At 44.0% G+C, this 13,769-nt stretch overlaps 2 protein-coding genes across 2 annotated transcripts; both read right to left on the reverse strand.

The window, feature by feature from the left end:
* Positions 1-480: 480 nt before the first annotated feature.
* On the reverse strand, positions 481-7,141 carry zbtb21 (zinc finger and BTB domain containing 21). The gene is made up of 2 exons (XM_079737977.1): positions 7,039-7,141; positions 481-5,699 (listed from the first exon to the last, which is right to left on the reverse strand). The coding sequence occupies exon 2, from the start codon at positions 5,691-5,693 to the stop codon at positions 2,619-2,621; it is 3,075 nt and encodes a 1,024-aa protein (XP_079594103.1). The 5' UTR covers positions 5,694-5,699; positions 7,039-7,141; the 3' UTR covers positions 481-2,618.
* A 548-nt stretch (positions 7,142-7,689) lies between these two features.
* Positions 7,690-12,958, reverse strand: LOC307076815 (zinc finger and BTB domain-containing protein 21-like). Its single transcript, XM_079737978.1, has 2 exons — positions 12,787-12,958; positions 7,690-12,014 (listed from the first exon to the last, which is right to left on the reverse strand). The coding sequence occupies exons 1-2, from the start codon at positions 12,790-12,792 to the stop codon at positions 10,260-10,262; spliced, it is 1,761 nt and encodes a 586-aa protein (XP_079594104.1). The 5' UTR covers positions 12,793-12,958; the 3' UTR covers positions 7,690-10,259.
* Positions 12,959-13,769: the final 811 nt, after the last annotated feature.

Raw genomic sequence — 13,769 nt, forward strand, 5'->3', positions numbered from 1 at the left:
ATCTGTAATATAAGGCTTTGTGACCTCAAATCATGAGGTCATGTGAAATTTTGCACGGTAAGAACAACCTAACTTTTAGCATGCAAGAGGATATCCTCATCTAAGGGAAAACTTCCTCTCAGCATATTTTCAGTGAGGCTGTGACCTGACACATGAAGAACACAGGATTTCCAGTTTTATCATTTCCCAGATGAAACTGGTCCTTCCTAAATTTACCACTATTTTTTTAATTTGAATAAGTGGCCTTAGGTTGAAACCTTGAAAAACATCTGACAAAAATAAAAACATTTGTGTGTTCATCAGGAATCCCCTATTATTATGGAAATCTCATAAAAAACCTTATTTCAACGGCAGTTATCATGGACATGCAAAGTATTTATACTTTTTTGTTATAATAGAAATACACAACCAAATGTGTAGAGTATCTATCTAATATCTCAAAATTGGCTAGATTACAAATAAAACATACTGGATTATTATTCTTTATTACAGAAATGAAGCACAAAACTGTAGAAAATCCTAAACACAAAACTGCTGCATGTCTCCATAAGCAACAATAATGGAACCAATACTAATACAAATATTAATTATTGCAGTAATAGCACAATAATACTAGAAAGATAATGTTTTATATACTAACAAAATAGGTACAAAATCGAAAAATACAAACACTGCCATATACACAATATTATAATCTAGATATTCTTTGAAATCTTTCATATATAGATATATTTATATAAAGTTTCTTGATAAAATTAAGAGCACTATAATCAATACAGAATATCTAAAGAAGAATATAGACAAGGGTGATTTCTATTTTGTTAGACCATGTCTTTGGAGTACCCATTGTAGTACATTGTACAACATTGTTTTCGGTTTGACTTGGAATCCAAATTCCATTTTTGGGCAGATCCACCTTTTCAGAATAAATATAAAGTCGTTAAGCCACAACCAGTTCAGGATATGTTTAGGCTTTGGCAGGTCAAAACAAAACCCTTCATCATGACAGGGGTGTTTGTTTTGTTTTCAATTAAATAATGTATTTGATTGTTAGATGTGTAACATAAATACCTCAAGCCATGTGTGCTGCCAGTTCTACTGACCTCTCTCTCTCTTGTGTTGGTAAGATGAGGGTTTTATGGAGGTGGCAGAGAAAAGTAATTTCCGGGGAATCAGAATACAATCAAATAATACTTTTCAATTATGAGTCAAAAAACGACATTGAGAAACCTTCCACTTTTGTGTTTTGTAAATTTGAATTGCCTGAGTCGATATTTTGATCTGAAACCTACCTTGTGCTTCTATATGATCGAAATCGAGAAAATGTTTAAGGCCTCAAAAACATTGTAAGAATATAATTTAACAGGAACTAGTAGGGCTGAACGATTAATCGAAATCAAATCGAAATCGCGATGTAATAGAACGCGATATGCAAATCGCAAAGGCTGGGATTCAAAAATTTTTTTTTTAATTTATTTTTATTTTACAATTCAATAGTTAAATAAAGAAGTTTATAATATAAATAAATCTCAACACATCGGCCTGGCCTAAAGGAAAGAGCAGTTTTTATGTTGACTGCTTCCAATGTTGTGTTGGTCATACTAAAGAATGATTTATTACATTTTGTGAATAATACACAACATAGGGAACTTAATAAATTATAAAAATCGCACATTAAATCGCAATATTGGTCAAAATAATCACAATTAGATTATTTCCCCAAATCGTTCAGCCCTAGGAACTAGGACTCTTAGTTTTGCTAAGGTGTATCAGGAATCTTCGTAATTGCTCAGAAGTCTAAATAAATAAATAATTTCTGAAGTTTCATTAATAATGGGCCATTACAGTACTGTAGTGAAGAATATGTGGGGAATTATAATGTAATTCTCTAAAATGAACTATGGCTATATATTGTGATCCTCAAACCTTTGACTATTTCGGAAATATTTCTTTCAGCATGAACCTTGATTAATTCAAAGCGTTAACATAATTCCATGGCTCGTAAACCTTATCTATGCATGTGCCATCAATTGGTATTTATCAACGAAAAAAACGATATGATGCATTTAGAATAAGTGAAAGATGAAATTACCCATCATTCATACCATCCTATTCTGCAGCTCCCCACCGTTCTAAAAACAATATAATAAATGTCATGAATTGTGTATATGTCCTTGGGTTCAGACTCCCTTTGTGTGACAGACAGACAGTGATTAGTAACAAAGTGCATACTGATTACATGCTTGCTGAGGCCACCATGAGAAATACATCTACAGACCCAATAGATCTATACAAAAGCACTAGCCTAACCTTATGTTTTACTTATGCCTATGTGAAGAAAATGCTAAATGAGCAAACTTGTTTAAAGTAACAATATGCAAACCATCCAACCATCTCATTTAGTGAGATCTAAAATAGCGTTTCATTGCACACATTACCCATTACACCTCTAATGACCACTTGAATACATGACATGGAGGCAAGCGAGTAGGCTATACATTCAAAGTCTTCCTTTCTTAAGCTGACGCGTGTAAGCAGAGGTGTGTTACATCAATATTAGGTAGCGTCTGTCAGGGGGGCAGGGGGGGCTGGGTAAAAGTGCACTCTCTTTGTGAGGCCTACAGATGGCCGTGACTCTGCTCGTGGCTCCAGAGACTGAATGCTGTCTTGAATGTCCTGTGACAGAGTTTACACATATACTGCCTTTTAAATGTCAGGGCGGAGAGAGTGGGCGCATGGTAGAACAGAGTGTCAGGATCCTGAGTGCCAGACGTCTGCTCCACGCTGTTGGATCTCGACCGAGGGCTGGGACTGCCTTGTTGTCTTTCCATTTCCGGATTCTTGCCCTTGCATTCTGACGAGCTGCCCGGCTCCGGGCTGCTGGGCGCTTCCGCGATCGCCGCGGCTACAGGCACGGTCTGGGCTGGCTTGGCCGCAACGGCCGGTGGGCCAGGATGCTCAGAGGCTGTTTGAGGTGTCAGGGGCGGCGACGGGGAAGGCGATGACGGGCGTCTGTCGACCTCTTTGGCCCCGGTGTCATCTCCGGTGGACATGTGGGACTGGAAGTGGCTCCAAAGGCGAAAGTTTGTCCTGAAGGCTTTGTTGCAGAGGTGACAGATGAAGGGCTTGATGTGGCACAGCAGCTCCTGGTGGCGCTCCAGGTCTTTGTGAGAGCTGAAAAGGTTGCCGCATTTCTCGCACGGCCAGACGCCCGCTTCCTCCGTGGCGCCGTTGTTGTCGTCGTCAGCGTCCATATTTTCCCGTTCGCACACCGCCTCCTCCATGGGCTCCTCCTTGACGACCAGCTTGCCGTGGGGTCCCATGCTCAGGTCCTCGGGCACGTAGGACGAAGAGTCCTCCGAGTCGTAGACGGGCGGGCCCGACGAGTGGCGACCGTAGTCCACGTCCTCTCCCGAACTGCCCGTCGGCATGTGGTCGTGGCCGTACTGGCCGTGTCCCAGCACGTCGGGCCCCTCTTCGTCCTCTTCCCCCTCGGCGTCCTGCGGCTTGAGGTTCAGCTGATCCTTCACCGTCATCATGTTCTGATTGTGGACCTCCACCTGGTGGCGCCATATGCTGAAGGACGACTTGAAGGTGCGCATGCACTCCAGACAGGTCAGCTTCTTGTACTTGCAGTGAGCCTCGTGCTCCTTCTTGACCGCCGTGCTGGAGAAGCGCAGGCCGCAGTACGGGCACACGGTGGCGTGGCGGCAGCCTCGCTCGTGGTCACCCTGCTCCGACAGGGACGACAGCTTGACGTTGCAGAGTCTACAGGCGTACACGTTGGCGGGCAGGTGGTCAGCCTTCTCCGGGACGGGGGCGTCCTGTTCCTGATAAAGGTCCCGGTCGCTCGATGCGTTCCCCTCGTCATTTTCGTCGGGGTGGGTCCTCAGATGCTGTTTGTACTGTGACTGGAACAGAAACACTTTCCCACAATAGGGACAGGTAAATTTGGTCCTCGGCCGGTTTTTGGTCAGTTTAGGAGACTGTAGGCTTTGTTTATTCCTCTTGAGCTTCCAAAGCAGTGCTTTCTTTATTTCCCTCTCTCGCACCATGTCAATCAGTCTCTTCTGGAACTTCTCGTCGAGCATGGAGGAGCTGGAGGATGAGGCTGGGTTCTGCACCACTCCGTGCTGGGTTTGGCAGTGCGTCCACACCTTAAAGTTTGTGTGGAAGCGCTTATGGCAGATTTCGCATGCATACGGCTTTTCGGGGTTGTGATACATGTTGACGTGGCGATGCAGCCCGGCGTTGGATCTGAACACTTTCAAACAGTTCCAGCATTTGAAGAGCTTACCCTGACGTGGCTCCCTAACATTATCATTGACTACATCATTGTCATTACTGTCTAGGCTGGGATTCGGAGGTGCCATCCCCTCTGCCATGATGTCATCGGCCACGGCAATGTTTTCAGAGGGATAATGTTCATTCAACCCTCTGGACTTTTTGAAGGGATATCTCCTGTTGTCTGCCCTCCCCTTTCTCTTCCCAAAGTTATCAAAGCCCATCCTCGGCCCCTGTTCGATATTTGGTTGGAAATGTTTTAGGTTTACCGGCAACGTGTCTCCGATGGTGATCCGAATAATCTCCAGGGGGTCCCCCAGAGGGCTGTCGGGCTCGGCCTTCACGCAGACCCCTTCGTCTACCTGAGTGGCGTGTTCGTCAAACATGCTGGGGTACTTTGTCCTGAGAACGAGCGGGGACGATGATGTTTTGGAACTGCCGTTGAGGACGGACGTATCCGTCCCCGTCGCCTTCGACACCAATTTGACGACGGACTGTTCACGGCCATGCAGCTCCAGAGTCGGTGAGAACACTGGAACGGGGCTGTCCATGGACAACGATCGACGCAGGAGGCTTTTGATGAGTGGCCCGCTTCGGTCGATGGTCTGGCTGTGTTCACCCGGCTGACCCTGATAAGCACTTCGGCCGTGGTAAACGGGATCCTCGTCTTTAATGCCCATCTCACAGCCGGGCTGGGACCTAATATGCTGGACTTCCACGTCGCTGAAAGACACAGAGGATGTGAGCTGCGGCCTGATCATGGTGGACAGCGATGGGTTGCCTTTCAGTATGGAACTGTATGGAAAGACGGGCTTGCGCTCGGCATCGTCACTTGTTCCTGTTGCCTTTGAATTGACTGGTTGAGGATTATGATGCGTGGGAGGCTGAGGCGCTTCTTGCTGAGAGGATCTGGGCGATGGCGGCCTCTGTGTGGCTTTCCGGTCACTGCGAGTCCGACACACAATGACGCTCCTTGTCTGACTGTCGGTCTCATCCTCCTCTGAGAAGGAAAGCCTCTTTCTGGAGACACAATAGGACACGTGAGGCCTTGTGGACGCAATGTTGGTCAGGAAGGGGATTCCTAAGCTGTAGCCCAGCTCCTGTATGGCTGCCAGGCTGCCCTTGTCCACAAAGAGCGAGGAGGAATACATGTAGTTCAGCACTATCTCAAAGGCATCCGCTTCACAGAAATCCAGGTGGACCACCTTCGGCGCATCCGCTTCCGTCCGTGTGAACAGAGACTGGAAATACTCACTGCTGGCTGCCAGGACACTCCGGTGGGCCTGGTACCTCTGGTCCCCCACCACCAGCACCGTGTCACACATCTGGCCGCTCAGGCGCTGCTCGTTGAGCACCCCCAACACAGAAGGCCCGTGGAAGGGGTTGTTGTAATGCACTAGGGTCTCCATCGTCTCCTGGACGCAAAGCAAAACAATTGGATCTTAATGCAGGAGTGTCAATATGAAATGAATCTGTAATACTCAATAGAAAACTACGGAAATAACCATCCACACATGTTAAATAGTGACAATACAAAATATCATGTACATTAGGATGAAAGTATGAACAAAAAATGTTTTATGACGAGCAAGGTGTCCATTAATGCATCTAGAAATCGGATTTAATCGAACACAATGACTAATTTGAAGGATTACATCTTTGCAATCATTACCAAATTGTTGTTAAACCCCCTTAAAGTTTAGAGACTTTTATATTTAATTTATTATAATACTAATAGATTATTATTATTTTTATTAAGAGCATATAACAATACATCCTTTTAAAAACCAATGCTTTAAGTAAACAACAGTAAACAAAACAGTTTTAACTTTACAGCTCGGTTTTCAGCCTCGGGAACGTGTACCAACATAACGTGTGTTACAGCATGACAGTCAAAAATGTATGGTCTCTGCTATGTCAAATATGCATTAATGGGATTTTATTTCAATTGACCAATCGAAACTTGACCACAATTCCCCATGTATCAAGGTGATATTAATACCCACTGAATGACAATAGTTTTAATAACAAACAAAACCTCCTATCCTGGATACGCAGCTTGTTTATTCATGTTAAGAACAGCGCACCTAACAACACATGCGCAGAAGGGTTCGGTTCTACAGGCATTACATCATGATTGTGTTCAAGATATTGGGCATACAACTAGCAAACAGACAGTGATAAAATGTGCATTCAATGAGTGAAAACATAAATGAGTTGCCGGTTATTTCGTCTGTGTAAGTAAGTGTCCCTGATATAGAAACGGAGACATTATCGCCCGTTACATTTTTGTGGAGGAGCGCCTATGAGACGTGGCCGAATTCTTGATGCTATTTCACTTCATTCAAGTAATGGCGCGTCGGCTATAAAACATGTAGGCAACACAGGTAGATCACCGATTGTATCTTAACACACAATACACTCGGACACAACGAAGGCTTAAAGTGTTTCTGCCAAACTATGTTTTACATGAGAAAAAAAGTTGTATCAGAAATGCTTTCCAATGAACGATAATCCCCAAATAAATACAGCATTCAAAGCTGTGAGATAGCAGACTTGGACTATATTCACTCCGAGCATGGATCAGCGCAGTCGCAGGCTATACTGGGAACAGGGCAGTAGCTGGTGAGGTTTAGATCACCAGAATCTCTCATCGAGTTACGTCAGGAAAACGTTTCTAACAACAACTATGCCAGAACTATGTATAGATAGCTAATTATCTCGCTCAAGTAAGTTTTAGCTGCCTTAACTTACCCTCTTGGACTATTTCTGTTCCCACTGAGCATTAAAGCCAAGACTATGGATAGAATTCTGTAGAAAACGCGTTGGTCGTGATTCCATCCATCTTGAATTTGACGTCATCCCACTCCAGGGATGAGGTCATCGCAAAGAACGCTCGTCACGTGCGCCGTTCTTTGATAGGCTGTCTACACACTAAGGGCGTGGCCAACAACAGACTGTTTCGACAAATGTTAAAGAAACAGGTTACATCAATGATGCGTGTAAATAACATTCTATTTAGCATTAATAAGTACAACTAAATATATATTCATATTTAGAGATCTTTTGCACATTTTGCTGCATATTTTTCTTCCCCAATTAGGTTAAGTGACTTAGCCTAGTAATTGAAAAAAGTTTCACTTTGTTCATTAGGGAATTGTGTACTGCCTGCAAGTGTCCATAAGTAACATAATGCAACCAATACTAATTAAAATATTAATTATTGCAGTTTTAGCACAATTATACTAGAAAGATGTTTTATATACTAACAAAATAGGTATAAAATCGAAAAATACAAACACTGCCATATACACAAAATTAGAATCTAGTTAATTCTTTGAAATCTTTTATATATATATATTTATATAAAGTTTATTGATAAAATTAAGAGCATTATAATTAATACAGAATTTCTGACGAAGAATATAGACAGTGGTGATTTATATTTAGTTAGAACATGTCTTTGGAGTACCCATAGTAGTACATTGCATAACATTGTTTTCGGTTTGAATTTGGAATTCTAATTCCATTTTTGGACAGATCCACCTTTCCAGAATAAATATAAATTTGTTAAACCACAACCAGTCCAGGATATGTTTAGGCGTCGGCAGGTCAAAACAACTACCTTCATCATGACAGGAGTGTTTCTTTTGTTATCAATTAAGTGTGTTTGATTGTTAGATGTGTAACATAACCACCTCAAGCCATGTGTGCTGCCAGTTCTACTAAACTGTCTCTCTTGCTTTGGTAAGCTAAGGGTTTTATGGAGATAAGTAAGTAAAATTTATTTATAAGGCACATTTAAAAACAGTTTTCACTGGCCAAAGTGCCGTACATGGTGCAAAAAGGCATATAAAAGAACACATACCACATACATAGACAGTACATGAAAAAACATAAAAATAAACATATCACAAAAGGGGAGGAAAGGTTAGGGAGAAGTTGTGTTTTGAGCCTAGATTTAAGAATGGTGACGGAAGGAGCGTCTCTAATTAAAGGCAGCAGTTCGTTCCAAAGGCGGGGGGCAGCCACAGCGAAAGCCCTGTCGCCCCTGTTTTAATCTAGTGCGTGGAACGTGCAGGAGATCCATACTACATAATCTAAGGGACATGGGAGCTGAGTGGCGCTGGATGAGCGCTGTGATATATATATTAAAAACCATAAGTAGGGTTTTAAAATGAATTCTGTGCTGGATGGGACAGGCTGAAGGCGAGAGAGGAGTGATTGAGGGAGTCCTAGGTAAAGGGAGTTGCAGTAATCCAGCCGTGATGTAATGAAGGCGTGTATTACTTTTTCCAGATTGTGAAATGATAAATGGGGTTTCATCTTAGCAATGAGCTGGTAAAAACTGCTCTTGACTACAGCAGCAATTTGCTTGTCAAAGCAGAAATTCGAGTCGTAGGTGACACCCAGATTTCTGTTGTGGGGTTTGACGTAGGGGGAGAGAATACCTAGGTCGGCCGCGCAAGGGGCTTTAGATTTGGAAGGGCCAAAAATAATGACTTGTTTTGTCATTGTTAATTTGGAGGAAGTCACTTCCCATCCAAACTTTTACCTCCTCAAGGCAGTCAAGGATGGTCTGAAGCGAGTCTGCAGATCTGAGGGAAGGTATAATTGCGAGTCATCGGCATAAAAGTGAAATGAGATGTTATGCTTCCTGATTATATTACCTAGAGGGAGCATGTATAGGCAGAAGAGGACAGGGCCTAAAATGGACCCCTGGTGGACCCCACAGGACAAAGGGGCAGAGAACTGGCCGATACACTGTTAAAGACCTATTGCTAAGATAAGAGGAAAACCATTGGAGAGCTGTGCTACTTACACCAACCCACTGCTATAGGCACAACAAGAGGGTGTTGTGGTCGACAATGTCAAAGGCAGCACTGAGTTCAAATAAGATCAAAATGATGAGTCAACGTGAGATTGAGAAAGATTACTTCCCTGTATCTTCCACTTTTATGTTTCGTAAATGTTTATGCCTGAGTCAATATTTCGATCTGAAACCTACCTTGTGCTTCTATATGATTGAAATCGAGAATGGGAAACGGCCTCAAAAACATTGTACGAATATAATTTAACAGGAACTAGGACTCTTAGTTTTGCTCAGTAGTTGCGTAATTGCTCAGAAGTCAAAAACATATCTGAAGTTTCAGTAATGGGCCATTACAGTACTGTAGCCAATAATATGTGGGACTAATGTTATTCTCTAAAATGAACTATGGCTATATATTATGATCCTCAAACCTTTGAATACTATTATGGAAAGAATTCTTTCTGCATGAACCTTGATTAATTCAAAGCGTTAACATACTTCCATGACTGCTACACCTTATCTATGCATATGACATCAATTGGTATTTATCAACGAAAAAAAACATATGATGCATTTAGAAAAAGTGAAAGATGAAATTACCCATCATTCATACCATCATATTCTGCAGCTCCCGACAATTACAAAAACAATAGAATGCATGTCATGAATTGTGGATATGGCCTTGTGTTCAAACTCCTTGTGTGAGACGGACAGTGATTAGTAACAAAGTACATACTGATAACATGTTTGCTGAGGCCACCATGAGAAATACATCTATAGACCCAATAGATATATACAAAAGCACTAGCCTAAGCTTGCATTTTACTTATTCCAATTAATTAAAAGCATTTGAAAAAACAAAGAACCAGAAGTGAAGAAAATGCTAAATGAGCAAACTAGTTCAAAGTAACAATATGCAAACCATCTCATCTAGTGAGATCTAAAATGGCATTTCATTGCACACATTACCCATTGCGCACATTACCCATTACACTTCTAATGACCACTTGAATACATGACATGGAGGCAAGCGAGTAGTTTATACATTCAAAGTCTTCCTTTCTTAAACTGATGCGTGTAAGCAGAGATGTGTTACATCAATTTAAGGTAGCGTCTGTCCGGGGGTAGGGATGGCCGGGTAAAAGGGCACTCTGTGTGAGGCCTACAGATGGCCGTGACTCTGCTCGTGGCTCCAGAGACTGAATGCTGTCTTGAATGTCCTGTGACAGAGTTTACACATATACTGCCTTTTAAATGTCAGGGCGGAGAGAGTGAGCGCATGGTAGAACAGAGTGTAAGGATCCTGAGTGCCAGACGTCTGCTCCACGCTGTTGGATCTCAACCGAGGGCTGGGACTGCCTTGTTGCCTTTCCATTTCCGGATTCTTGCCCTTGCATTCTGATGGGCTTCCAGGCTCCGGGCTGCAGGGCGCTTCCGCGATCGCTGAGGCTACAGGCACGGTCTGGGCTGGCTTGGCTGCAACGGCTGGTCGGCCAGGATGCTCAGAGGTTGTTTGAGGTGTCAGGGGCGGCGACGGGGAAGGCGATGGCGTGCGTTTGTCGACCTCTTTGGCCCCAGCGTCATCTCCGGTGGACATGTGGGACTGGAAGTGACTCCAAAGGCAAAGGTTTGTCCTGAAGGCTTTGTTGCAGAGGTGACAGATGTTTTCAGAGGGATAATGTTCATTCAACCCTCTTGACTTTTTGAAGGGACATATCCTGTTGTCTGCCCTCCCCTTTCTCTTTCCAAAGTTATCAAAGCCCGCCCTGGGCCCCTGTTCGATATTTGGTTGGAAATGTTTTAGGTTTACCGGCAACGTGTCTCCGATGGTGATCCGAATAATCTCCAGGGGGTCCCCCAGAGGGCTGCCGGGCTCGGCCTTCACGCAGACCCCTTCGTCTACCTGAGTGGCGTGTTCGTCATACCCGCCAGGGTATATCGTCCTGAGAACGAGCGGTGACGACGATGTGTCGGAAATACTGTTGTGGAAGGACGTATCCGTCCCCGTCGCCTTCGATGCCAATTTGACGACGGACTGATCGCGGCCGTGCAGCTCCAGTGTCGGCGAGAAGACTGGAACAGGGCTGTCCATGGACAACGATCGACACAGGAGGCTTTCAATAAACGGCCCGCTTCGGTTGATGGTCTGGCTGTGTTCACCCGGCTGACCGTGATAAGCACTTCGGCCATGGTAAACGGGATCCTCGTCTTTAATGGCCATCTCACAGCCGGGCTGGGACCTAATATGCTGGACTTCCATGTCGCTGAAAGACACAGAGGATGTGAGCTGCGGCCTGATCATGGTGGACAGTGAACGGTTACCCTTCAATGTGGAACTGTATGGAAAGACAGGCTTGCGCTCGGCATCGTCACTTGTTCCTGTTGCCTTTGAATTGACAGGTTGAGGATTGTGATGCGTGAGAAGCTGAGGCGCTTCTTGCTGAGAGCATCTGGGCTTCATCACAATGACACTCCTTGTCTGACCGTCGGTCTCATCCTCCTCTGAGAAGGAAAGCCTCTTTCTGGAGACACAATAGGACAAATTAGGGCTTGTGGACGCGACGTTGGTCAGGAAGGGGATTCCTAAGCTGTAGCCCAGCTCCTGTATGACTGCCAGGCTGCCCTTGTCCACAAAGAGCGAGGAGGAATACATGTAGTTCAGCACTATCTCAAAGGCATCCGCTTCACAGAAATCCAGGTGGACCACCTTCGGCGCATCCGCTTCCGTCCGTGTGAACAGAGACTGGAAATACTCACTGCTGGCTGCCAGGACACTCCGGTGGGCCTGGTACCTCTGGTCCCCCACCACCAGCACCGTGTCACACATCTGGCCGCTCAGGCGCTGCTCGTTGAGCACCCCCAACACAGAAGGCCCGTGGAAGGGGTTGTTGTAATGCACTAGGGTCTCCATCATCTCCTGCTCAAAAACAAATAACCCACAGCAAGACTGCGCAATGCATAAATGGCGATCGGAGTAAAGTAGCAATGTAATCAAGTGTGTAAGAGCATTTTAAATCGATATATTCGATCTTTCGAATTACGATATTTCTCCATTTGCAACTCGGAGGGCTGGTGTCCGAGGCATCTTGAACACACCATAAGGCATACAACTAGCAAACAGACAGTGATAAAATGTGCATTCATTGAGTGAAAACATCAATGAGTTGCCAGTTATTTCGTCCGTGTAAGTAATAGTTCCTGATATAGAAACGGAGACATTATCGCCCGTTACATTTTTGTGGAGGAGCGCCTATGAGACGTGGCCGAATTCTTGATGCTATTTCACTTCATTCAAGTAATGGCGCGTCGGCGATAAAACATGTAGGCTTCACATGTAGTTAGCCGATTGGATCTAAAACACACAATACACCGGGAAACAACGAAGGCAAGGCTTAAAGGTTTTTTTTGCCAAACAATGTTTTACATGAGAAAAAAGGTTCTTATCCCCAAATAAAAACAGCCTCCGAGGCTGTGAGATCGCAGGCATGGACTATATCCACTCCGAGCATGGATCAGCCAGTCGCAGGCTATACTGGAAAGTTGGAACAGCTCAGTAGCTGGTGAGGTTTAGATCACCAGAATCTCTCATCGAGTTACGTCAGGAAAACATTTCTAACAACAACTATGCCAGAACTATGTATAGATAACTAATTATCTCGCTCAAGTAAGTTGTGGCTGCCTTAACTTACCCTCATGGACTATTTCTGTTCCCAATGTGCATTCAAGCCAAGACTATGAATAGAATTCTGTAGAAAACGCGTTGGTCGTGATTCCATCTGTTGTTTTGATCAATAAAGTATCCGAATGGTAAAGTTAGAATCTTCTTTATTGATGACAACGGTCTAACAGAGAATCCATGCATATCGAGTTCCGGGTAATCACAGCCAAATCACGTGAGGTTAATCCCGCGAGACCCACTCACAGTACGGTAACATTTTAGGGTCAAACCGTTAAACAGTAAAACTATCTACATTCCCCTTCTTTAGCTGTGGCTCCTTAACATGAGAAACATAAATACATACACTTCTACACTAACAGCAGTATTATAATTGAAATGTAAATATGATCTGGTTCACTTAACTTTAACTAAGTGCCCCACAACTAAACGCATTGTTAACAGAATAAAACATTATGCAAAAGTCAAATAACAAAGCATTATTTCTGACATTTTGGATTCAATTACCTTCAGCAGCAAGCTCAGTTAATGTATTTTCTATTTGGCCTAGAGGCTCTGCTGGACCTAGTTAAACACATAGAATTGGCAACTTGAACTGGGTTTTTGACCGGCGCTACAACACGTTGCTCGGATCCCACGCCCTGCTGGGATACACTGGTGGGAGACTTTTCTGGATTTCGTTGTCTGTGACTCTGTTCTGCTGGTATTTGTTCAGTTCCTTCAGTCCTTTGTATTTTGTCCATGTCGGGGTCAAGTGTGGAGTGTTGTGTTCAATTCATCAGTGTATGTGATGCTCTTCGGAGGCTGTGGCTCCATCACTGGCAGGATGTGGCGTTGGTATTCCTTCCCTTCAGAATCCACAACATATGATCTTGGCTCATCACACCTCCGCTTCACCACTCCAACTGTATCATATCCCCTTTGCGTTTGGAGTCTCACCACCTAGTCTGGTTCCAGAGGGCGTAGTGGTTTGCTGCTCTTGTCGTAATAGTGTTT

The sequence above is a fragment of the Pollachius pollachius genome (assembly GCF_949987615.1).
Source record: "Pollachius pollachius genome assembly, chromosome: 6".
NCBI classification, from domain to species: Eukaryota; Metazoa; Chordata; class Actinopteri; order Gadiformes; family Gadidae; genus Pollachius; species Pollachius pollachius.

Excerpts from the sequence above, each read along its gene's own strand:
- zbtb21 (XM_079737977.1), bottom strand. The coding sequence starts at position 5,693 with ATGGAGACCCTAGTGCATTACAACAACCCCTTCCACGGGCCTTCTGTG.